The sequence below is a fragment of the Biomphalaria glabrata genome, chromosome 7, assembly GCF_947242115.1.
Source record: "Biomphalaria glabrata chromosome 7, xgBioGlab47.1, whole genome shotgun sequence".
Lineage (NCBI taxonomy): Eukaryota > Metazoa > Mollusca > Gastropoda > Planorbidae > Biomphalaria > Biomphalaria glabrata.
The window spans coordinates 12131604-12158901 of NC_074717.1; the positions used below are offsets into that span (position 1 = coordinate 12131604).

The window sequence follows — 27298 nt, forward strand, 5'->3', positions numbered from 1 at the left end:
AACACGAGATGGTGTGTGTGTATTTAAATGATCCACCATTGGATACCAACGTTGAGGTAAAGAGAAAGAATACATGAACGTGTTACATAAAGATACCCCAGGTGTAGTTATTTGTATCGGAACGTATCGTTTCGTGTCATATTAAGAGTGTATCACTATACGACGCCTCAATTCTGTGTCGTTTAAGCCTGCTGAAAAATAAAAGAATATAAAATTTCTTCCTTAAAATGTGAGAACCATTGTAGAATTTAATAAAAAAAAAAAAAAGAAAGGGGGGCGGGAAGGCCGAAAACAAAAATACTTCTTTCTAACTTTGGCCGTTGTTTAACTAAAGGGGCAGCAACTGTAATGTTTGTTGACATAAGCAGACGGCTAAACAAAGAGGCAACCAATAGGTGCAACGGGCGGGAAACAGAGAAGGAAAAAAAGAATCTCGTGCAGGGTGGCTGGTGGCAAGACTTCGTCTCTTGACATCTCGCACGTCTGTGTTACTTTTCCACGCTTGGATGCTCACATCCGGTTCAACGTCTACAAGACCCGCGGATGAACAGAGCTGGCAAAACAAATAGATTTAGTCAAAAGTTTCCTAAAATACGAAATACCACGTGATTGTTGCGTCCATTTTCTTAAGTCCATTTGTTCCACACAGTTCACAGTTAGTCAGTATCCTGTCTATAGCCAGTCACATTTAGCCCAAAGCCACTAAGGATATAGTATACATTAATTCCACTACTCTATAACTAGTACATGGCTAGTTTACAGCTAGTCAGTGACAAAAATCTATAGCTAATTCAAATCTAGTTTATAGCTGGTCCATATCCTCTCTATAGCTAATTTAAATCTACTTTATAGGTGGTCCATATCCTCTCTATAGCTAATTCAAATCTAGTTTATAGCTGGTCCATATCCTCTCTATAGCTAATTTAAATCTACTTTATAGGTAGTCCATATCCTCTCTATAGCTAATTCAAACCTAGTTTATAGCTGGTCCATATCCTCTCTATAGCTACCTCCTCAGCTAGTCCCAGTTTTCTTATACACTCTCAGTGAATGCTCTGCACTTTGTTTTATTCATCAACATTTAGAAAGGACGCAAGAGAGAAACAAACAAGAGAAAAATAGAAGACTTAAAAAAATAAAGCTAACTTAAGGGAAAGAACCGCTAATTACTGCCTTGCATCTGACAATTACAGGGCTTAGCTCCCTAACTGCTATTTAAAACAAAAAAATAATTAATTAGTACTAAGTGATTAGCTTATTGGTAAATTTTTTGATTGATTCGTGTATTATCATCGGCTATGAATAATTATGCAAAATTTCAACTTGATCCGAGAATGGGAAGTGGGAGAAAAAAACGTGTCAAAGCGTAATAAGGGGATTAAATCCATACATACATCCACATCTCTCATTTAGTACAATGACTACCCCTTATTTCCATATTAAACAAAATAATTAATCACCAACAATTAAGTAACCAATAGGTACTTAATCCCAGAATGGGACATGGGAGAAAAAATATGTTCAAACTTTTTACCAGACAGACAGATGGAGTTAATATAAGCTTTGTAAAAAACAAATTACAAAATCGCTTGCTATAAAATCCTAATCCTGTAATTAGTGTAATAGCCACTCTTAAACTGGTGACAATGCAAGGGACATCATTCTACTAATTGTTATCGTTATTTGAAATAATTTTAGCAACTTTTTAAATTCATTAAAGTTTTGAATGATTTTATTTAACATTCATTGTCTAGAGCCTGGCAGAGTTTTTTTTTAAGTACACAAAATGTATCAAGAGTTAAGAAAACAAAGTTATAAAGTCGGTTATTTTATTTGGGGTGGGGGTGGGGGAAGGTGAAAGACATTTGACCGGAAGAGTGTATTCTACTTTTCTACTTGGGTGCACTGATCACAAGCCGTTAGTCTCCGTACTAACTGATATTTGAGCTTATTTACCATGTTCTGAGTTTAAACTTCAAAGATGAATGAAGGCTGAGACTTACAATATCAATAAATAAATGGGACAGAGCAATGGCCTTTTAGTCTCAGTATTTGAACAGATGTTCTGGAATGTACGCTTCTGTTTATTCAAATTTCTTCAGGTGGTTTCTAGATCGGCTCACTTTCTCTTTCTGTCACTTGAACTAACATGGACTGTACTTAGAAATATTGAAAATTTGTACTGGGTTAATGTGAAAACATAATTTATTTTGAAATATAGAAATGTGAGAAAATGCTCAAAGTGAAAATATTTGAAGAGCGAAGGATTACTTTGAAACCCAGTGATGCCCAACATAAATCGACCTGCGGGCCATTTAATTTTCTGATACCGGTGTCGCGGCCATATAAAGGAAAGGTACAAAAACGAAATAAAATTGACCTGAAACTATTGGATAAGAAACCCGTGGATTTAGCACTTACATTCATTAATGGGATAGTAGTATCTTTTTTTTTATGCGTCAGAAAACGAATTCATCTCTCTACTAAAACATGAGCAACACTGTAGCTTGATTTACCAACGATTCATATTCTTGTCTCTTTTTGGTAAATATTAACATTAATCTTCCAATCTCTAGACGTAGTTTAACAATCTTTTTTTATTCAAATGACGTCAAATTTGTTTTATAATTGCGTGTCTTTTTTTTTTAAACAGCCACAATTTATTTACAACTCAAATATGTTGGCTTATTATCAAAGTCTGCCAAAAGAGAAAGGACATTTTTTATTTTTTTTTTTATAAATTCTACATTAAGAGTCTAATCTCATAAACGCACAAATGTTAGTCATGGTACCAATCATTCGGAGAAAAATTGAGGGCCCTAACGTAGGAAAAGATACATTTTCAACCTTTTCTCTAGGGGAGGGTGGTAGCGGATTTTCTACACTTTGTGCCGACATTTCGGCGGGCCGGATGGAAACACGTCAAGGGCCGGATCTGGCCCGCGGGCCGTATTTTGGGCATCACTGCATAATATAACCCATGTTTGAATAACGCCAATTGATAAATTGTGCGAGGAGAGATTAAGCACGAGGGAAGAATAATCTGTGAATACAAAAATAGTGAGAATTGGTTGTACATACAAATATTAAAATAATCAAGATTAAAAAAAAAAGAGTTTAAAAAAAAGCTTCAAGTGAGAATAAGTTCCAAATGAGAATATGTTCCAAATGAGAAAGAGCTCTAAAATAAAAATAAAAGATACTTCAATAAAAAAAAAAGTGATATAGTTGCCCAGTAGTGCTGTGTGACTGCAAGCTTAAAAGTCCACATTGAGACCGAATATCTTTCAATACTTTGTAGAACCAGCCATTACCTGAGCTTCTGAAGCAACTCAGTCTGAAATTATAATCCATTATAAGGCTGAAGGGGAAGAATGAAATCATTGAAAAAAAAAAAATACATTACATACTGTGCAGTCTGTGCAGGCTTACCTGTCTTTATAAGTTTGGGAGTTTGAATACCATTTTTGAACACAAGGTCATTCCTGTCACTAATGTCCTTTTGTACATTACTTGGAGGATGACATCTAAATTTGTTCATTAGGCTTTCACCGTGCTGGGTTAAAAAAAAATCGGTTGTTGGTCAACATTTAGGGCTAAATCTTGGAGCTGCTTTTGTGGCATTTGAATCGCATAGAGATGGCAATTGGGATTTGTTCATAGCTTATGAATGTTAGGGTCTACAAGAGAAGATCTCAAGAGTCAGTCTAAAGTAGAATGTCTTTCTCTTTGCTGGTCTTTCTTTTCTCTTTGCTGGTCTTTCTTTTCTCTTTGCTGGTCTTTTCTCTTTGCTGGTCTTTCTTTTCTCTTTGCTGGTCTCTTTTCTCTTTGCTGGTCTTTTCTCTTTGATGGTCTTTTCTCTTTGCTGGTCTTTCTTTTCTCTTTGCTTGTCTTTCTTTTCTCTTTGCTGGTTTTTCTTTTCTCTTTGCTGGTCTGTTTTTTTTTTCTCTTTTTCTGTCTCACTTGCTTTTTTTTTTGTCTTTTGTCTTTTTTTTTTTGTTTTGTTTTCTATTTGTCTCTTTTTGTCATCAAATCTTTTTTTCTCTATTATTGCCTGCGTCTTGCAGTGTGTCTTTGAGGGCCTCTTGTTTATTTTCTCTAACCCCCCCCTTGTCACTTAAACACACACACACACACATCCACATTAAGGACACTGAGAATCGAATAGTCTGTAGATATGTCAATAAATCTTTTGTTTACGGTTGTGTCATTATTGTGGAACAGAGTTTTGTCGGAGCAGAAACAGAAAATAGGGCGGGGAGATGAGGGAGTAATCTTAATACATTATTTATTTTGTGCTCATTTTGAGTCTACAGTTTGAGAGCTCTTGTAGAGTGTCAGTCGACATTCCATTCATTACTTAATGACACTATACTGTTTGTTCAGACCCCAGCCCACTTGTCACACTAAAAGGCCAGGCTGCAAGGACCATTGAAAACTCTTGGCGTTAGGACAAAGAATTTTTTGGGAGATCGCTTTATTTACTTATGGCTTAGGCTCGGTCCAGTCTATAGCTGACCAAACTAATTGTCAGAGAGAGAGAGAGAGAGAACTAGAATCTATAGGTTACTTTTCACATACATTGAATCATCATCATCTATCCAGATTTGTGTAAATATAGAGACATTTTTCGCTGCATCTCTAGTAATGAGATCAATAAACTATTTCTGTCTGCCAAACATCTTCAACTTTGACTTTACTCTGTGCTACATTTCTGTCACGTGCTAATGGGAGGTTCAGTAGATTTCGAAAGAGAATGACATTTGGTCCACATGTATGCGCAAATGTTCTTTCACAAAGTTATCGTTCTTTTTTTTTTTTTCATTTGACAGGTTTAATGCCATTTTCCTCATAGATAACAGATAAGGTTGACAAAAATGTAAATATTATTTTCCTCCGATTCTGTTTGCCAACTTGAATTTTTTTGTCATTGCTTTTTGTAATTCTAATATCCATGTCTTCGTTATTATATTCGACGATGAATCACAAACTGAGTTCCGAAAAGCTTTGGTGACTCATTCTGTACTATATGTTGAAAGAAAGCGCTTCAGGGACACCCTCAAAGCTTCTCTGAAGGCGTTCAGCACAGACCCAGGCACCTTGGAGACAGAGGCACATGACAGAGCATCAAGGCGTCGCGCTGTGAAAACTGGCGCACAGGTTGCTGAGACAAAAAGAACAATGCTGGCATAAGAAAAACGCCAGAGAAGAAAAGCAAGGCAAACGACACTAGCTCCAGCTGGAATAACCTGCCCAGTGTGCGGCCGAACATTCCGGGCTCACATAGGTCTCACCAGCCACATGAGGAGGCATAAAACCCCAGTGCAAAGCCCTCAGCCCCCTGGATGACAAAGTGGTCATCATCGAACCACGATGGACGAACTATATATATGTTGAAATCCAGACCAATATACTACCATCTGTGCAGACACCACTAATATTTTCCTAAGATATTTTATACTTTCCTAAAATGAACCAACTTTCTCTTATACATTGAGAGGTCGATTTACGTGTATTGCAAAGAGAGAGAGAGAGCTTCATCTTTAACTCGCCAACATTTACATGTCTTACAATTCCTGTAAAGCCTCCTACCAGAGCACTACGGGAGACCCATGCTATCCTGCCCTGCTACCAGTAGAAGTTTATCCAAGGTTCATGTTGTCCAATGCGCTATGCATTTCTAAACAAAATTTTCGTATTAAAATTCATCTTCATGGATGAGCTGTTCAATCTTTTTCAAAACGAACACAGTTGAGTTTATTTACTACAGTTATTAAGTGATTGGCTACACAGGCCATGCATATGTAAAAAGTGGCGAACCTTGATCTTCATTATTATTTTAATAAACTTTAGAATATTGTGACTCTTGAACTTAAGACGACAATACAAAGCGTATACAACGCAACCAGGCGCAACGATACGCTATGCATTAATTAGCACTTAAACTGTTATAAATATTTCGGCTGCGACAAATAAAATGTTTGAAATCAACTCTGATTCCGTTCTCCGAAACATCTAACAACAAAAACAGTAACTTCCAATGGATAAAAAAATATTTGTCTCAAGTTTTACATGTTAGAATGGGAAAAAAAATTTTTTTTTTTCGATGGTCTTAAGCGAACCCTGAAAAACTGTCAATCTATCCCCAGGTTGAGAACACCCTGACTTAGAGAGTGACTAAACTACCAACTACTAACTAACTATGCACTGACTGATTTCTAACACAACTATAAACTAACTAAATCAACACATCGTTCTGGACTGACTGTCCACCCTCAGTATCTGGTTAGTTGAAGGTTTGAGGAATTCCCTCCAAGACTCATGATTGTTGTTCAGTCTAGCTCACTAAATGGGAGTATAGGGTATTCTACATTACGCTACCCGCTTTGAGGTGGTGACACATGCGAGTGATTATTACTTACCCTCAGAACCGGACGAAAAAGCTACGTTTTCATATTCTATATTCTATTCTATATATTTGTATATGTTGAGTTCACGCTGTTTATAAATGCATAATTTTTTCTTCAACAGAACTGATTCCGATGGTCCAGTAGGACGTGGTTTTAAATTTATTATTACAGCATATAGTGAAGGTAAGTTATTCTCTGTGAGTGTGTACGTGTGTGTGTACGTGTGTGTGCGTGTTTGTTGCGCTGTTGTTTTTTTTGCTGGCCTTTGTCAAAGAAAGTAAAAATGGCCTTTTTTTTAAATGACATCGTTTTCAGCTCTATGGGTCATGTGAATGGATAGTTTTGTTAACTCTTTGACAATTTAGTTATTGAATACAAAAATAATCAAGAAATATTGTCCATTATTTACCCAAAGAGTTTTGTATCCTGTCATTTGTACGCAGAGTGGCTAAGTATTAGTGTTAGAGGGTAAACAAATTCTTCTTCTTCTTCTTCGTTCTCATTGTTATGTTGGAGTGTTCAGATGACTAGACCAATACATGAGATGAACTGCGCAGTGGTTTCCAAATCAGGGAGCTCTCCATATAGTTTCCTTTCTATTGGGGTGATTTATACGGGCCTCTTGGTATAGAGAGCAGTTTTGGAGGACGTGGTCTGCATTCTCTGGGGATACTCCACATGGGCAGATTTCACTGGTTCCAATTTTGAGCTTCCGGTACATGTGTTGTCGCATTCTGTTGTGTCCGGTCCTGAGTCGAAAGATTGGTAAACGAATGACTAATTAAACTCTCTAAATAAACTCTTTCGCTAGACTACCGCATGACTTGTTTATGCTATGAAATGTCTAGTAATTGAATTTCAAACACCGCCATCTAGGCTAGGTGCGGCTAAAACTGATGACGTCATTTGTAGCTGGAGCACAACTTTTGATGAGAATTTATCACAAAACCTTCGATGCCGTAATTTTTAGTTTTAACTCGACTATAGATAACGACATCAGTAGCCACCACAGACCTTTTGCTATTATCAAAGCTGAAGCACTACTTTTTTTTTCCTAGCTATAATACAATTTTTTGACGTCATTTCTAGCTATAGCTTAACTTTTGATAAGGTCTTTCGCTGGACAAGGGTCACTTCTGATGAGGTCTTTCGCTGAACAAGGGACACTCTGTTGTCCTGTATACGTAAATGCTGGTTAATTATTGTCATTACTATGTAAACGCTCCCCAAAAATCTACGAAAGTAGTTATAGAACAAGTAGATTCTAGAACTAACCAAATGTATGATTTGGATCAAAGTCGTATATACCATTTAAAAGGAAAAAAACATATTTTCAAATAAATATCATTGAGTTAGTCTGGTAAAAGAGAATCCAATGGAAACGTATACGGTAAAAGATTATCCGATATATTCTATGATATACTAAATGAGCCGCTTCACATGAATGCCATTGTAGGAACCTTCGCAACAATAATGTCCATTAAGCGAACTCGATGGTACCGCCACAGACTTAAGTGAGGTCTTGACGTACGTCGGACGGTAGATCATTTGCTGCTCCTTCATCATCGATAGCTCTTTGCTGGCCAAGTCTCGGAACGTTAATTGGGGTCAGTGGGAGAGCTCTTCACGGGCTTTGTACTCATAATGACTAGAATTGACCATTGTGGTCATCGAGTGACCCACAGAAGGTATAACGTACATGACCTAAATAGTGGTGAAGGAGTTCAATCTGAATGGAACCTAAACTACCGAGTTACAATGTACCATTTTCAGTAGTACGTTGTCTATAAAGTGATCTAGAAAATCAAAATTCAAAATCAGTTTATGTTTCGTTACAAACTTCTGGATTTTGAGGAAACACCGACCTGAACAGTCCTTGATCTGGCCAAAACAGTGGCGTAGCAACCAGTTCGCAAAGGGGGCTCGTCGTGCCCGGGACCACAACCAATGGAGCCCAAACGGGCTCTAATAAGGAGAAAATTTGTTGACACTAAGAATTTAATGTTTCAAATTAATTCATTGTATTTTTTGTTCTAAAATTCTATTTCTGGTTAGCGAAATAAATATCACAATATGAAATATTTTAAGAAAGATAACACTTAATACAACATTTCATTAATTTTTAACGTTAATAATAATAATTATAATAATTTGTAAATAATGTGAAAGTGTTCTTTTGGATAAAATTGTTATTTTTTCCATTATTAATATTACTGTGCATATAAACTAGTTGAATTACATGACTTAATAGTATAAATAAACAGTATGTGCATTACTAATGTTCGCCGTTACCACAAGCTGTTGTAATAGACATACTCTATAACATTAGATATTGTATAGCTCAATTCGAGTTTCCACACTTAACTTACCGAAAGAGTTCCAACCTCGTATTCCCGAACCCGGGCCCACGGAAATCCCACTAGGTCACATGACACCATCGTTAAAATGTCGACAATGGAAACCCTGGTCCTACGGGCAGCATTGTTTGAAACCAAAAGCTTACTTCCTTGTACCGTAGTCAAAATTTACCTTGCATTTGTAATATACGAACAGTTAATTTAGATCTTACTAGTCGACGCTTTTTTGCAGGGCTGGCTTTGGTCCACTGCAACCTATGCGACCGCAGTGGGCCCCGCATTTTTATAGGACCCGCACTTTTATAGGACCCGCGCTATCTCAAGGTGTATAAATTATTAAAATACACCATTTTATATCTTAAAAACAGATTTCCCACCCCCTCCTGTCGATTTACCAGGAGCTCCTGGAAATCTCCCGAAATTGCAAAAGATACGAAAAAGTCCTTAAAATATACGGAATATATATACAAAAATTGTCATTGTGGGGTGTCATTCAATATGGAAAACGCCAATCCTACGCGCGATAAATAAAAATGGCATTATGCATTAGCCGTAATTGTGTAATATGGTGAAAGAAGCTTCTCGCGCCTTAAACTGATGAGGTCAACAATTCTCAAAGTTAGATTGAAACATTTGGTAATTCTTGCTATTGAGCGTGATCTATAGGAAACAGAATTCTTATGATATACTTTGACTTATGACTATGCTACACGCAAGGCTCGTAAAGTAATTCTGTAAGTAGTAAAGAACTTCTTGCTCGTCCAAACTCTTAAGCGAAGAAGAGAATTATATAGATATAGATAGATAGTTCCACTTCCTCGCGGCACAGATAACACATTAAAGTTTGCAATCTCTAAACAAAGACTTGAGTCCAAATATTTTAAAAAGAACATAATCGTTTTTAAATCATGACACCAAAATTAATATATGGCGACACAGGTTTATTTTCCTCTTTCAAAGTGAAGACTTAGTCGAGGAACCTTTAAATGTTGAAATAAAAACACATGAAAGTAAGGGAACAACAAAGTGTGGAGGGGAGTAACATTTACATTGACTCTTTGACTCATGATTTACTTTTTTCCCGATAAGTATTAATAGTTTCTTTATTATTTTTTTCAAATCATTTTCCATTCCATGTTTTTGAAACGCGACACTTGACTTTAAAATTTAGTTCGTTGAAATGGCAACGAACATAAACAATAACGTTACAAAGGTTTTAGGGGAAACCAAGGCCATGTCCGTAACTTTCCTGAAGCGCCACAATGAGATGGAGTGACTCTCTTCTAGTCTCTATTTCTTCTGATTAAAATCACGTTTGTTATCAGAATGCTCAACAGACAGACCTTGCTCACACCTTTCCCGAGGCGCCGACACTGAGCACCAAGACATGGCAATTGTCAAAGTGATGGGTCAGGGTCATTGTACCACTGCATTAGTATCTTTTGGCGGCCTGTGGTCACTCTCTGGGCCTAATTGGTCTTGGCCGCAAGGGAATGTTTTGTACTTGAGAGACAGCCGGAAATTTTAGTCCAGCTCTCCAAGGGGGCAGCTGCTTCCTGGTTGGGGCTTTGTCCCCATCCTTCACCCGCCCCCTCCCCCACCACGACCACCACTGAAAGGCATATCTTCCGCCCTGGCTCATTACCGTCAGAGACAGCTATTGGTCATTTTAAAATAAAACAACAGGATCAGTTTAGTCTCTATTTGTTTCATAAAAAAAAAATAGTCAAATATTATTCTCAACTAAGCCAAATGAACTCAACCAGCAATAGAAAAAAGAAAACTTTAAATAAGCAAAAAAAAAAAAACAAAAAAAAAAAAACTTATCTAAGGGAAAAAGCCTACCGTTTACTGAAATTTACAGGGTTTAGCTCTCTACTATTTAAAACAAAATTAATAAATTAGCACTAAATGATTAATTAATTGGTTAATGTTTTGGATAGATTCGTATATTGTAATCGACTGAGAATAATGTTGCATAATTTCAACTTGATTCAAGAATGGTAAGTAGGAGGATTCGAACGCCGGACCCCAGTTCGGAATCCATGCGCTTTACCGCTCAGCTACCTCGGAGTATTGAAATCTTAACAAACTCAACGTGCAATGGCTCAGTGTGGGTCGAAACCAAACAATCGAGTTTATAACTGTGGATATCGTAAACAGTCGAGTTTATAACTGTGGATATCGTAAACAGTCGAGTTTATAACTGTGGATATCGTAAACAGTCGAGTTTATAACTGTGGATATCGTAAACAGTCGAGTTTATAACTGTGGATATCGTAAACAGTCGAGTTTATAAATGTGGATATCGTAAACAGTCGAGTTTATAACTGTAGATATCGTAAACAGTCGAGTTTATAACTGTGGATATCGTAAACAGTCGAGTTTATAACTGTGGATATCGTAAACAGTCGAGTTTATAACTGTGGATATCGTAAACAGTCGAGTTTATAACTATGGATATCGTAAACAGTCGAGTTTATAACTGTAGATATCGTAGACAGTCGAGTTTATAACTGTTTCGATATCGTAAACAGTCGAGTTTATAACTGTTTGGATATCGTAAACAGTCGAGTTTATAACTGTTTGGATATCGTAAAACAGTCGAGTTTATAACTGTTTGGATATCGTAAAACAGTCGAGTTTATAACTGTTTGGATATCGTAAAACAGTCAAGTTTATAACTGTTTGGATATCGTAAAACAGTCGAGTTTATAACTGTTTGGATATCGTAAACAGTCGAGTTTATAACTGTTTGGATATCGTAAACAGTCGAGTTTATAACTGTTTGGATATCGTAAACAGTCGAGTTTATAACTGTTTGGATATCGTAAACAGTCGAGTTTATAACTGTGGATATCGTAAACAGTCGAGTTTATAACTGTTTGGATATCGTAAACAGTCGAGTTTATAACTGTTTGGATATCGTAAACAGTCGAGTTTATAACTGTGGATATCGTAAACAGTCGAGTTTATAACTGTTTGGATATCGTAAACAGTCGAGTTTATAACTGTTTGGATATCGTAAACAGTCGAGTTTATAACTGTTTGGATATCGTAAACAGTCGAGTTTATAACTGTGGATATCGTAAACAGTCGAGTTTATAACTGTGGATATCGTAAACAATCGAGTTTATAACTGTGGATATCGTAAACAGTCAAGTTTATAACTGTTTTGATATCGTAAAAAGTCGAGTTTATAACTGTGGATATCGTAAACAATCGAGTTTATAACTGTGGATATCGTAAACAGTCGAGTTTATAATTGTGGATATCGTAAACAATCGAGTTTATAACTGTGGATATCGTAAACAGTCGAGTTTATAACTGTGGATATCGTAAACAATCGAGTTTATAACTGTGGATATCGTAAACAGTCGAGTTTATAACTGTGGATATCGTAAACAATCGAGTTTATAACTGTGGATATCGTAAACAGTCAAGTTTATAACTGTTTGGATATCGTAAACAGTCGAGTTTATAACTGTGGATATCGTAAACAATCGAGTTTATAACTGTGGATATCGTAAACAGTCGAGTTTATAACTGTGGATATCGTAAACAATCGAGTTTATAACTGTGGATATCGTAAACAGTCGAGTTTATAACTGTGGATATCGTAAACAGTCAAGTTTATAACTGTTTGGATATCGTAAACAGTCGAGTTTATAACTGTGGATATCGTAAACAATCGAGTTTATAACTGTGGATATCGTAAACAGTCGAGTTTATAACTGTGGATATCGTAAACAGTCGAGTTTATAACTGTGGATATCGTAAACAGTCGAGTTTATAACTGTGGATATCGTAAACAGTCGAGTTTATAACTGTGGATATCGTAAACAATCGAGTTTATAACTGTGGATATCGTAAACAGTCGAGTTTATAACTGTGGATATCGTAAACAATCGAGTTTATAACTGTGGATATCGTAAACAGTCGAGTTTATAACTGTGGATATCGTAAACAGTCGAGTTTATAACTGTGGATATCGTAAACAGTCGAGTTTATAACTGTGGATATCGTAAATAGTCGAGTTTATAACTGTGGATATCGTAAACAGTCGAGTTTATAACTGTGGATATCGTAAACAGTCGAGTTTATAACTGTGGATATCGTAAACAGTCGAGTTTATAACTGTGGATATCGTAAACAGTCGAGTTTATAACTGTGGATATCGTAAACAGTTGAGTTTATAACTGTGGATATCGTAAACAGTCGAGTTTATAACTGTGGATATCGTAAACAGTCGAGTTTATAACTGTGGATATCGTAAACAGTCGAGTTTATAACTGTGGATATCGTAAAGTGAAAATATGCTTTATTTAAAAAAAAAAAGAACCCATTATAGGAATATCTCATTTCTTACATATTTTAACATCGCTCAATTACCCAAACTTACGACGATTCCTGGGAAAGAACGATTATAATATAGCTTTACTATTAACTGACCAGGACCCCACTGGTCACTTCTTTTTATTTCCTTTTATTGACAATCATCGGTCAATAACGCTTTTCATTCGGACTGGTCACTCTTGGTCAGTCTTGCTGGGGAAAATGCCGACTTGACACGCATTCACTTTCATTAACTGGGCTTCTGACTCCGAAACCCTTCCTCCCCCGTCTCTCTCTCTCACTCTTCATGGCACAGTTCTTATATGATTTCTTTTTTTTTTTTTTATCCTTGTATGTTATTAGGGTCAGCGGTCAGTGGGAATTCGTCAAGTGACCAGTGGTACCACTCAATTTCTCCTGAAACACCCTCGCTAGGAAATGATATAATTACCTCAAGAGGTTAGCGGAAATAAAAATTACTTACTTATAGTTACGTTAAGTAAACTAATATACAATTGAAACACACACCCACACATATTAAACTCATGAATGAATTATATCTACATGTGGATATTGTATAGACAGTATAAACCGTTCAAGATCCATATTTCTTTTGTTCTCTAGCCAAATTTAAATTCATTTCTTTTGTTCTCTAGCCAAATTTTAATTCATTTCTTTTGTTCTCTAGCCAAATTTTAATTCATTTCTTTTGTTCTCTAGACAAATTTTAATTCATTTCTTTTGTTCTCTAGCCAAATTTTAATTCATTTCTTTTGTTCTCTAGCCAAATTTTAATTCATTTCTTTTGTTCTCTAGCCAAATTTTAATTCATTTCTTTTGTTCTCTAGCCAAATTTTAATTCATTTCTTTTGTTCTCTAGCCAAATTTTAATTCATTTCTTTTGTTCTCTAGCCAAATTTTAATTCATTTCTTCGGTTTTTTACTTTGAAAAATGATAACGGTCAAACTAGAGTTTTCTCAGTGTGACCAAAGGGCTAGTAATTCTTTTCCCAATGATTTACAATTTACATTAAGTGTAAAATTTATAGAAAAATCGATTGAGCCATTTACGAGATCAGTGTCCATATTTTTGAGCCCGCCCACCCAGTTTCCACGAAGGTACAATATAAATAGAGGTATTGTAATAACAATCCTAAAATCTAAATTGATATAGTCAGATAAAAGAGCCAGTAGGATTTTTCTTGTTGGACTTTGTCGTTAATGTATCAGGTGACATCAACCTCATTTGTAGATAAGGTGAATGGTTTGTATAGGTATCATTTAGTCAGCGTAATGACCATCTTGACTCCTATCTCATCAACAGACAGTCCACATCGGAAATAAGTTAACGTCTTAGAGTTCAGAAATGTAATATTTATTTCACCTTTTCGTTTAATAAAAAATTAATTAATTATCACTATTTAATTATGTAATTAGTTTTATTTTTAGAAATTGGTACACGTTCTGTTAGGAACAATGAATAATTGTGCAAAGTTTCAATTTTATCCGAGAATAGGAATTGGGCGACAGAAACACAGACAGACACAGTGAGTTGATCTAAGGCTCTAAGCTTTACAGAAACATGAACTATATTTTTGGAATGGTGGAAACAGGAATTACATTTGTGTGCTACTTAGGACAGTGTTTCTGTAACTTTTAGGTAACACCGCAGTCCCTCTTTTCACCCCACCAACCCAATAGGAAAAAAAATACGTTCGCGGCTCCTCAGCACGGCGTATCGTAAATAGCTGCATAGTGGCAAGCGTTTTCCTGCACAGATTCATTCTCTTGGCGTCTATAGTGCACCATGTACCTTACAAGAAACGTGTTGGTGAAATAAATTTAGAGGGAATGAGACGATCCAATACTGAAGTGTGTGAGACATTGAAGGCAGTAGATTAGTCAGTGTACTTCATCGTCTTTAATTCATTCGTTTATTGTATTGAGTTTGAAGATACTAAAATTAAGGAAGATTACATTTCACACTATGTTTCACCCGTGTGTTACTAGAGAGGCAACCCCCAACCTGCAACTGTTTGAGAGACTTTGATAGACAAAAAGTCTAATTGATAGTGTGAACATCGCAACTCACAAACAAACCACGTGACAACAGCACTACCCTCTTTGAGATAATCTGATCACGTGAGCAACTCTCGCGCCATTTTGTTTTTACTTCAGTTGACACGTGACTGGAGACATTCATCATTATTAGATGTCATCGCCAGTGACCCCGCCCGCCCTCATGAGATCTCTGCATTGGCGCATATTGCCCCACTCACGCCGAATAAAGTCAACTTCCACTCCCCGCTCTGCTGGCCCCTGGGGTCAGAATTTCCCTTCCGTTTATTTTTATTTTTTCTGTGGCACCATTGCCTCCTGGTCGTTCTAGCCTAGAGAGGGAGAAAGAAACCATGCCATGATTTCCCATGGGCGTCACCTGGGTGTCGGGCGTTTAGTCATGTTTAAAGGGAAGGCGGCGGGAGTGGAAAGGGAAGAAATGAACAAATGAATGCTGTACTATGATGTGTAATAGAAAGGTTCCGATTGTAGGTATATATATATTATATATTATATATATATGAATAAATATACACTAGCCGGATATGACCCGTATAGTTTGGGTATTACTGATCTACTGGATTGAATTTAGATCTATGTCAAACATGGAGAATGTTCCTTTCACATTTTTATTTTTTGCCACGAAAATAAAAGTAGAGCATGAAAATGTGTATACCCCTTCAACCGACATCTTCATATCCAACATAAATTACTGTGAAAACGTGTTTACCTGATTTGTTAAAAGTTTCCTTTTTTTTTTTAAATAGAGATACGATTAGGTACTTTTTGTCTGTTTTTAGGGCTCTGCGGGTTTGAGAGTGACATTAAACATACACTACGAATCTCCGCCATGATCTAAGGAACTTTCATTCCAAATCTTATCAAGATTGGTCAAACTGCACCACGCGACACTACCAACTCAAAGAACTAGAAAACTCAGGGCTGCCTGTAACGTAACACTTTAATGTTCAATGAATCACAGCCAATACTGTACGATTGGCAACACGCAACACTGACTGTACAAATGTTCTACCGTCCACAACACTAAGCAAAGAATCAATTTAACCCTTAAAGTGCAGAGCTGTTTTACAATGAATGGAATTACAATTCTGATGTTTAGAGGCTAAACTACCACAAGCGTTTTAAAGGTTAAAAAAAATGAGGCTACTTGATATTAAAATCATGTGTATGTGTGTGTGTATGTGTGTACGTGTGTGTGAGGAGAGAATATTTATGTGTTTATATTATGAAGCATGAAGGAAACGTTCGAAGCACATCTAATTTTTTTCAAGATAAACCGGAGTTTTACCGTAAATTCACACCTATCTACGCTAGCAGAAAACTCCACAGGAAATGCTGATAGAAAACATGAATAAAAGCTAATTTATCAAGTAATACTTTTTAAAACAAGACATTACCTTCTTTATACAACTCATAGAGCGATTATATATTATATATATATGCATCGTCAATTAGAAGAGAAAGAGTTAATGTTATTTTTAATAATTAGTTTCATCCAGTCAATTTGAACTTTGAAATAGATGTCCCAAAATGCCACTCCTGTATCTCTATCAGAAGTTGCTGCATTCCTCTCTCTTATGTTCTTCGTATCATTTTCATTTGTTTTTTTGTTTTGTTTCAGATGATAAAAAAAGTAACAACTGTGGTTCTAGTTTTGAGTGTGACAACAAAATGTGTATCCCAATGTCCCTCACTTGTGATGGTACTGATAACTGCGGGGATTACAGTGACGAGGCCGGCTCAGGGAGGGCGAAATGTAAAGAAGGTAGGTGTCACGTGAAAAGGCAACAGACGACGCTTCTTGTTACTAATAACAACAGAACTTGCCTATAACATCTGCACCCCAGAAAGCAATAAATTACTCCAGCAAAATTAAAATAGCTATTGTGTGATAATTACAGACTGAAAGTAAAATTTTCCTTCCACTTCTGGACTGTTTACATATTTTTTTCAGATCAAAATTTAGTTTAAAAATTATAAAAGGGGCAAAACAGAACTATTTTGTTCAGTCTACATGCGCGCTCGACTTCCACAATCTCACTATGGATTTATTTTTCAATCTCACTATATTGTATCTTCTTATATCGGAAGAATTCTTTGTGTCGGATTATTTTGTCAATCAATGTTTGTCTTTTTACATGGTTTTACATTCTAAATTGGAGCTGTCATTACTGTGCTACTTTTGTGGTAGCCACACTTTTTCTTTCAAGTTAATACATCACCCATGCTGAGAATTATACAACAATATGGTTTTACTAACTTGAATATTTTCTATTTATTTAAATACATACTATTATTTAAACCATATTCTAAATTTAGCAATATTATTTTAATTCATGTATACACTTTTTAAAATACACACATAAACGAATATAAAATGCACAATAAATCACAAGGTGTTACAGAAAATAAAAAGTTTCAATAAACTAACTCAGCCAGACTGTCGGTCTGGTACAAATCTTGTGCACGCTATTTCTCCCACTTCCCATTCTCGGATGTAATTTGTATAAGTAATTATTATCGAAGACAATACATGAATCAATTTAAAAAATTTAACCAATTAATCAATTTGTGGTTATTAATTATTTTTGGTTAGTATAGAAAAGGACATAAATCTTGCAATATTGATCTTTATGCAATAATTCTGTTATTCTCTCTATAAGCTTCTATTTACACATTTGTTATATTTTGCTTGTTAATCGTTATATTTGAAGTCGTCAATAAACAATATCCCATGAGGCCAGTGACAGAGAATGCGCTATTAGGCACTGAAAACAACAACAACAACATTTCTTAAAGACTACATCATTCTAGTCTATTGGTTTCTACGACGGACCTTTCCAATGAGGTAACGACACATCATTGCCAATGTCCCCTCCCTATCAGATTGTAACACACAGGTTTTTACGAGGAACTAAACGAGAGTTATGTGCCCTTGCCCAATCAATTTCTACTTAGTTTGAACGAAGGAGGACATTTTGTTTTCCCCTCGAGGGTGATTAAGTTGAACATGGCGATTTTCCAACCGAAATCTGGTCAGTGACCTTGTTTCATATTAGCTGACCTTGTGAAAAAGATTTCAGTGTTGATATAAGTCTACCAGTGTGTTTATTTTTTCACAAAGCTTCTATCAACTCACTCTTTCTCTCTGGTAAAAAGTGTGTACACGTTATTTCTTCCACACCTATTCTCAGATTAAGCTGAAATTTCGCACAATTATTCATTGACATAGACAAGACATGAATCAATAAAAAAGTAACCCATTAGACAATTAATTATTGGTAATTCATTATTTTGTTTAATTGCAACAAGGGAAGGTTATGTCAATATGCAAAGCTGCGACCAGCAATTTAATAAGTGTACTCAAGATTCACATTTTACTGTACTATCTACTGTAGAAATAAAAGTAAAGTACCCCTTTGCGTTGGGAAGATGATGTAGAGGCCATCTGTTGTTTTTGGCCAACGGTTGACGAGAGAGAGTCACGTGACCAGCACAACGACCAACCTAAAGTATTTTAAAGTATGACTAAATTTATTGGGCTTAGCCCCCTTATATAATTGTGAGCGTAATTTCTCTCTCACGCATTCTTCGATCAAGTTGATACTTTAAACACTTATTTAGTGTACCTAAAAAATACATGAATCAATAAACCAAAATACTCAATTAGGCAATTAATTATTGGTAATTAATTATTATGTTTCATGTTGAAAAAGAGAAATAATTTGCATATTATTGGTAGATATAGTTTTAAGGACGGAGTTCTTCCCCTTTAGCTAAGTTTTTTTTTTTTTTTTTTTTTTAAAAAGGATTTTTTTTTTATTTTGCCTGTTTATAAGGCTGAGTCGATGGACGTACAGTCGTGTACTGGAAACATCACGGGTTCGAATCCTGAAGGGGGTTTCTGATCTTCACGCGAGAGAGTGAGGCTGATGCAGCGCAAATCTCCCTCACTTTAATAAATTTTCATCGCGCAAGCCACATTCTCATCTCCCACGCTCTTCACTAGGTGATTAGTGGCTTTGATTGTTTAATAGTGTATGTGTCTTTGTCAGTTAGTATGTCTTTCGTTGTGTGTGTGTGTGTGTTCGTGAGCACTGAGCCACATGAGACGAACATGCTTTCCGACGATATGTTCAGTCAAGTGAAACTAATCGAACTCGAAGTCTCGGAGACAGATTTCCGGATTGATCCAGGTCTTCGGTTCGCTGATCTTATGTCATGGTTCAGTTGATCTGTCATGGACGGTTATTCTTGTGATTGGCCGGGATCAAATTTTGAATATTCCCGAAACGTCTCATATTAATACATCACACAATGTACAGGCATCGATTCTAGTGCTACTAACAGACTTCATCAAACAAAGAGTGGTTCATGATAATAGCAAGTTGATCAACATTGTAGAATTCTCATTTTTACATAGCTTATATCAAATCATTCTGTCTGTCTGTCTGGATGTCTGGGTGGAATCTTTTACGAGGTATTTCTCCTACTTCCAATTCTCGAATCAAGTTTAAACTTTGCATAATTATACATCGTCGATCACAATACATGAATCAATTAAACAATCAACCAATTAGTCAATAAAGTAGTGGTAATTGATTAATTTTTTTAAACTTTAAACTTCCTAACATATGTTGTCTCATTCTGATGTGTCCTGTTCTGAGTCGAAAAATTGTGCGTTGGTCATGTCGAGATCGCTTATAATAGGCGTCCTTCTCATTGGGATGTTAGCTGGTACAATTCTTATTTATTCTACTCTCTATTATTTTCATCATTTCTTCAAGGTAGAGAGAGATTTTCATTTGTTTGTTCATTCTATCATCTCTGGCCAGTATGTCTGCTTTTTCACTGCCTTCTAATTCAATGTGTGCTGGAATCCATTAGTTTTTGTTAACCTAGACTCTAGACCTATTTAAAATTAATTGCATGATTGATTCAAAATAATCGATGCTTTTTCAATCTACTTAGTCTTCTTTTTAAATGTATTTTTTCATATTCTACTTGTTTGGCTGGTCAGCTTCTAAAGTTTTGAAATATTTACAACACTATAATCTGTTGCTTTTTTTTTTTCAGCTGTTCAGTTGACGTAGTTTGATGTTCAGTTGACATAGTTTGATGTTCAGTTGACATAGTTTGATGTTCAGTTGACATAGTTTGATGTTCAGTTGACATAGTTTGATGTTCAGTTGACATAGTTTGATGTTCAGTTGACATAGTGTGATGTTCAGTTGACATAGTTTGATGTTCAGTTGATATAGTGTGATGTTCAGTTGATATAGTGTGATGTTCAGTTGACACAGTTTGATGTTCAATTGACATAGTTTGATGTTCAGTTGACATAGTTTGATGTTCAGTTGACATAGTGTGATGTGTAGTTGACATAGTTTGATGTTCAGTTGACATAGTTTGATGTTCAGTTGATATAGTTTGATATTCAGTTGACATAGTTTGATGTTCAGTTGATATAGTTTGATGTTCAGTTGACATAGTTTGATGTTCAGTTGACATAGTTTGATGTTCAGTTGACATAGTTTGATGTTCAGTTGACATAGTGTGATGTTCAGTTGACATAGTGTGATGTTCAGTTGACATAGTTTGATGTTCAGTTGACATAGTTTGATGTTCAGTATATATAGTGCGATGTTTAGTTGACATAGTTTGATGTTCAGTTGACATAGTTTGATGTTCAGTTGACATATTTTGATGTTCAGTTGACATAGTTTGATGTTCAGTTGACATAGTTTGATGTTCAGTTGATATAGTGTGATGTTCAGTTGACATAGTGTGATGTTCAGTTGACATAGTTTGATGTTCAGTTGACATAGTTTGATGTTCAGTTGACATAGTTTGATGTTCAGTTGACATAGTTTGATGTTCAGTTGACATAGTGTGATGTTCAGTTGACATAGTTTGATGTTCAGTTGACATAGTTTGATGTTCAGTTGACATAGTTTGATGTTCAGTTGACATAGTTTGATGTTCAGTTGACATAGTTTGATGTTCAGTTGACATAGTTTGATGTTCAGTTGACATAGTGTGATGTTCAGTTGACATAGTTTGATGTTCAGTTGACATAGTTTGATGTTCAGTTGACATAGTGTGATGTTCAGTTGACATAGTTTGATGTTCAGTTGACATAGTTTGATGTTCAGTTGACATAGTTTGATGTTCAGTTGACATAGTTTGATGTTCAGTTGATATAGTGTGATGTTCAGTTGATATAGTGTGATGTTCAGTTGACACAGTTTGATGTTCAATTGACATAGTTTGATGTTCAGTTGACATAGTTTGATGTTCAGTTGACATAGTGTGATGTGTAGTTGACATAGTTTGATGTTCAGTTGACATAGTTTGATGTTCAGTTGATATAGTTTGATGTTCAGTTGACATAGTTTGATGTTCAGTTGATATAGTTTGATGTTCAGTTGACATAGTTTGATGTTCAGTTGACATAGTTTGATGTTCAGTTGACATAGTTTGATGTTCAGTTGACATAGTGTGATGTTCAGTTGACATAGTGTGATGTTCAGTTGACATAGTTTGATGTTCAGTTGACATAGTTTGATGTTCAGTATATATAGTGCGATGTTTAGTTGACATAGTTTGATGTTCAGTTGACATAGTTTGATGTTCAGTTGACATATTTTGATGTTCAGTTGACATAGTTTGATGTTCAGTTGACATAGTTTGATGTTCAGTTGACATAGTTTGATGTTCAGTTGATATAGTGTGATGTTCAGTTGACATAGTTTGATGTTCAGTTGACATAGTTTGATGTTCAGTTGACATAGTGTGATGTTCAGTTGACATAGTTTGATGTTCAGTTGACATAGTTTGATGTTCAGTTGACATAGTTTGATGTTCAGTTGACATAGTTTGATGTTCAGTTGACATAGTTTGATGTTCAGTTGACATAGTTTGATGTTCAGTTGACATAGTTTGATGTTCAGTTGACATAGTGTGATGTTCAGTTGACATAGTTTGATGTTCAGTTGACATAGTTTGATGTTCAGTTGACATAGTGTGATGTTCAGTTGACATAGTTTGATGTTCAGTTGACATAGTTTGATGTTCAGTTGACATAGTTTGATGTTCAGTTGACATAGTTTGATGTTCAGTTGACATAGTTTGATGTTCAGTTGACATAGTGTGATGTTCAGTTGACATAGTTTGATGTTCAGTTGACATAGTTTGATGTTCAGTTGACATAGTTTGATGTTCAGTTGACATAGTTTGATGTTCAGTTGACATAGTGTGATGTTCAGTTGACATAGTTTGATGTTCAGTTCATGGGTCAACTCTAGCAAACTCTCAGGAAAGGTACACTCAAACTTAGTATAACAAACTTGAAATATTTTTTTTTCTTTCATAAACAAAACAAAACAAACACAAAACCAGTCATAGTATTGGCGTGTAAAACGTCTAGTGACGTCAAAGTCAGTCAGTCATCAGTCTAGGTCAAGTACTTGATCTGACTTGACTCAGGCACAGAGCCCAGTCCATGCTTTGTACAAGTTCATGAAAAATTAAAACGACACGCCCTTCGTGTTCATCTCGTGTGTTATTGATTTCTGTGTTGTTTTTTTTCCCATGACATTTTCTCGTGCCCGACATTTTAAAAAGTTGAAACAGATTGGAGATAAGAAGAAAATAAATGACACAAATATATTTTGTTTCATTTTTAGACTTGTCACATCTTCCACCCAAACTTATTGTGTTTAAGTGATGTTGTCAACCTCTAACGAAATCTTAGATTAAGAAAAATATTAAAAATAATCTTTAAAAATGTGATCTGCGTTGTGGACAGACAAAGATGTGTTGTTGACTGTGGTTGACTTATAGCACCAAACTGATGGTGGAAAGATAAACAGCTGTAGGTTTATTATATTTTAACTTGAACACTTTTTTTTAGTGAACAAAACTAAATAGAACTTTTATTACAATATAAAGAAAGTCAACTTGAGAAAAAATAAAATCAATGTAGTAGACTTTATTAATAACATACAATGATATTTTAAACAAAATCTATCTCACTACAATAACACGTTTAATCAGTTTAACGTTCTGGAGTGGTCTGTTCTAAGTCCAATGACGACAATTCTATCTATCTTGCATGATTCACAACCAAACGCTAACCTGTTCCCACCGTCACCATAGAAACACACAAGCACACACACACACACCATAACATGAGGTCATTCATGCTGTCTTCTGCATGTTGATATAGGTCCGCGATGACCTGATGCTCCTCTATCACTGAAGGTACTCAAAGCATGACTTAGAGACCTTCTATCAACACATGCATATTATACAGTACATACAGCAAGACGATTTAAGGAGTAACAAAAAAAAAAAGAAAGCACTGCATCTATGTAAACATACAACAAGTTCAGAGTGGCAACATTTTTTGTTTCTAAAAGGTTTGAGATAGAATGTATTTATGTAGTGAGCTTATATCTTGTTGTAATTAGTTCATTTATTTCACTATACTACTAATTTCGAGATTAATTTATGTATATTTATAAATGCAAGTTATATTCATGTTTTTTTTACGAACACGCCTACATCGGTTTAATTGTACTAGATATTTCGAGCTACAAACCAATGACAGAGCAACAATACCCCTCTGTTAGGTAGCCAGTTCGTAGCACACATCCCACTACTGCATTAAATCACAGAAAAAGGTTATACGTAGATGAAATGTTTACTGCTATTTTACTTTAAGTTTAATTTACATTTTTGTATAACCCGCAACCATTATTGAACACACACAAAAAAAAAGATTACTTTCAAACTTCCGGTCACGTGACATAACTAATACGCTTACATTCTTGTTCTTGATCAACCCTCACAACTTTGGTTCTGGCCTTGAGTTTGAATATGTCAACCTTAAAAATAAGAATTAAAGAAATAATACCAGTTGTTAAAAAAAAAAAAAAAAGAGAACGGAACCTAAAAAAAAAATACAAAAAAATTGATAGACAATAGTGCAAAGAAAGAAATAATTTTAAAACAAAATGGCGGCCATCTTGCTCTGTGTGTATGTGTGTCACTTACGTTAAGGGTGTTTTCTTAAATCTGTTTCTAATCGATACTTTTGTTCTGTTCTACTCCAATTCAATTCCGAAATCGATTTTATTTTAAATAATTGATTCTTTTACAGAATTATGCCCGATTAGATTCCCTTCGACAAATCTTTTTTAATAATTTCAAAACCTACGTCAGAGCGCGTGATTTTAAATTCAGTTCAAAACTTTTGTCCTGCTAAAGAATGGAAGACTGCGCAATTTAATTTGTTGAATCTAAAACATCCGTTTGAGTAGATAAAAGCCAAAACAAGACTCTAGACCTATGTAAAATATCTTAACTAGGTATTAGCGCTCCCCGAATGGGAAAAGCCGCTATTAATTTTTATGTGGTCTATCCGTCCGTCTGTCACGTTTATGTCTCAAAATCTAGAAAATGCATCCTATTTTTTTGCAGCCTGTAACGTTTAGGTGTGAAAAAAACAAAATCTTTTTATAAACTTGTTTTCAAATAACTGGCAGTTTAAAAATAAAAATTATTATACAATTTACTAAACCAAACAGTGCACAACCTTAATACATTCCACCATTTCTGATGTTAAGAATTATGGAGGCAATGCTTATTTAAATAATTGTAATCGACTATCACACTTGTCTATGAAAAACAACAACAACCAAAACAAAACAAAAAATCAACAAAAAACAACAACACACAAAACAAAAATCCATTAGCTGTTAGCGTGACCAAGACCAATGTCTAACAAAAGTCTTTACATCCTGACTAAATCTTCAATGATGTACAGCAAACTTATCCTCTCTTGGGCGATAGCACTCATGTTAGTGTGTTTTTATGTGTGTTTATATGTGTTTATGTGTGTTTGTTAGTAATGTATATTTGAGGTCACCTATTCCGCTCACGATGTTATGACGACTTGATCTATATCCACAAAGCAAAGTAGAATATATATTGTCAGTATGATGCAAGGAGCGCCAGAGCCCCATGATGCCCTCGAGAAAAATGAACGATATTAAACAGCACAAAGACTTTTTTCCCCCAAAATAATATGTATTTATTGTTAAAGTATCGCTAATTCGCAAAACAAAACAAAAAAAAAAGATTTGACAAAAAATATTACATATAGATATACATATATTGTGGCAAAACTGTTAATAATTTTATCGAAATCAATTTTATTTTGTACTAGCTCTTGATTATTGGATAAATGTTCAAAATGTAATGTTCTGAGCATCTTGATTTTGGGAACACGTTGCTTGCATGTATCCACACTTATCAGAATGGTTAGAAGAATTCGTATCAAGATGAAGATATTCGGGACTAAATCAATTGGCCTACTTGACTTCATCCAGTGGAGTTTAGGGCCCAAACAGTACTACGCCACTGGACTCTGTTCTGGACATTTCCTTCTGTTGTCCTGGTCTGACCAATCTCCCCCTTGTTTGCCTTAGTCTCACAGCCTTTTTCTTTCTTTCGGGGGTTCCAGTTTTAGTGCCTGTTCGCAATGCTTTATTAGGGCTGAATCATCAAGCCGATTTTCTTTTTCTTTTGCAACTCAAGAGCTCAACAGGTTCTTGTTTCGGATGTGCCCCAAATGTATAACACGTTTATAAATAGATGTTTGGAGGCTTCTGAAGAAAGTGCGTCTAATCGTTCAATCCTCTTTTGTTCTGGACGAAATTCGTTTTTATCAGTGACCTATGAGCGCTATCGTGATTGATGTCTATCTAATGGTTCTATAGTTGGGAAGGTGACAAAAAATTAATCTGCCATATCATGGTGTTGCTCAAAGCCGGTAAGATCTGAGACCAATGCTTATACTTCATCTCTCGAATCAACTCTTATACTTTATCTCTCGAATCAACTGTTATAATTAATCTCTGAAACCAATAAGCATTGTTCATCTTGTATAGTTACAGACTAACAATCACATTAACAGTCTGATCTTTCAGTTTGTAATTAGTTAGGCGGATGAAGGCATGTCTTAAGGACGTGAATGTGTGTGTGCGTGTGTGTGTGTGTGTGTGTGGGCAAGATAGAATGTAATCAGAAAGAAAAAAAAAGCGACGAGGAACCTCACCTTGAGTTAACTCCCCTCTGGATTGTTCATTTCCGTTGTCCCATGAAAATTTGATAATGTCGCAAGTCTTTCAGAGCATTAGAAGATTTGGACAGCTTGCTACACTGTGTGTTGCACCCAACATTTCTGGGGGAGAAAAAAAGAAACACAGAGAGAGAGAGAGAGAAAGGGAGAGAGAAAGGGAAACAAAAAGAGTGAGAGATGCCGAAACTTATGTTAAAATTTCTTTATTACTTATAAAATTACTTATTAAAAATAAAAAAAATAAAAAAAGCGAACTAAAAATATAACATCTTTACAAAGATAGTTTATGTTTTTTTTCAAACACTCATTGCATGCCCTTGTGGTCCGACCATAGATCAGATGGTGTGAAGGTTAAAGTAGGAAAAAAAACAACTGGTAAAAATATTTCTAATCGCACATATTTATTATTGTTAGTCTAGAGTCTAGATCATTGGAAAGGCTTCGGGAGTCAACCCTGTGGAAAATCAGGAGCTGGCGACCCTAATGTAGTTTGCAGCACCCAGTGCTACACTCTGGCAGAACCTGCGACGCCGCTTTGCTATTGAAAGATGCCAGAGAGAGAGAGAGAGTCTAGATCTATTACAAATTTAATTACATGACTGATTCAAACTAATTGATACTTTTGTGTGTGTATTTTTGATACTTTTTTGTGTATTATGTTTTTGTTAGAAATTAGACAGTTTCTGTTTATATTTTGAAAAATGTATTTATTAAGTAATTATGATTTTTGGAATATAATCCTGTGAAAATCAAATTCGGTCTGGAGTACAGACAATCTATATCTTGAACACAGCCTCACGTCAGCGGGTAGTACCGCATGATTTAAAAATTACATAACTAAAAAATAAATAATTACATGTTCATGTTTCGCACAATGTTCAGAGTCAGGGTCTATACAATTTTATATATGTAGATTTTTACATTCGCTTAACCATAATTTTTCTAAGGATGGGGGATGTTCTTTTTTT

General features: G+C 35.4%; 1 protein-coding gene across 3 annotated transcripts in view; it reads left to right on the forward strand.

The window, feature by feature from the left end:
* The window catches only part of LOC106052027 (low-density lipoprotein receptor class A domain-containing protein 2-like), a 192096-nt gene that overhangs the window by 126191 nt on the left and 38607 nt on the right, over window positions 1-27298 (forward strand). For 2 of the 3 annotated variants that reach the window (XM_056035286.1, XM_056035288.1), the window contains exons 4-6: window positions 6532-6593; window positions 13466-13561; window positions 16803-16946. In XM_056035286.1, coding sequence (XP_055891261.1) covers window positions 6532-6593; window positions 13466-13561; window positions 16803-16946 — 302 coding nt within the window. The remainder of the gene's footprint in view (window positions 1-6531; window positions 6594-13465; window positions 13562-16802; window positions 16947-27298) is intronic. The other variant, XM_056035287.1, reaches the window with a different exon arrangement.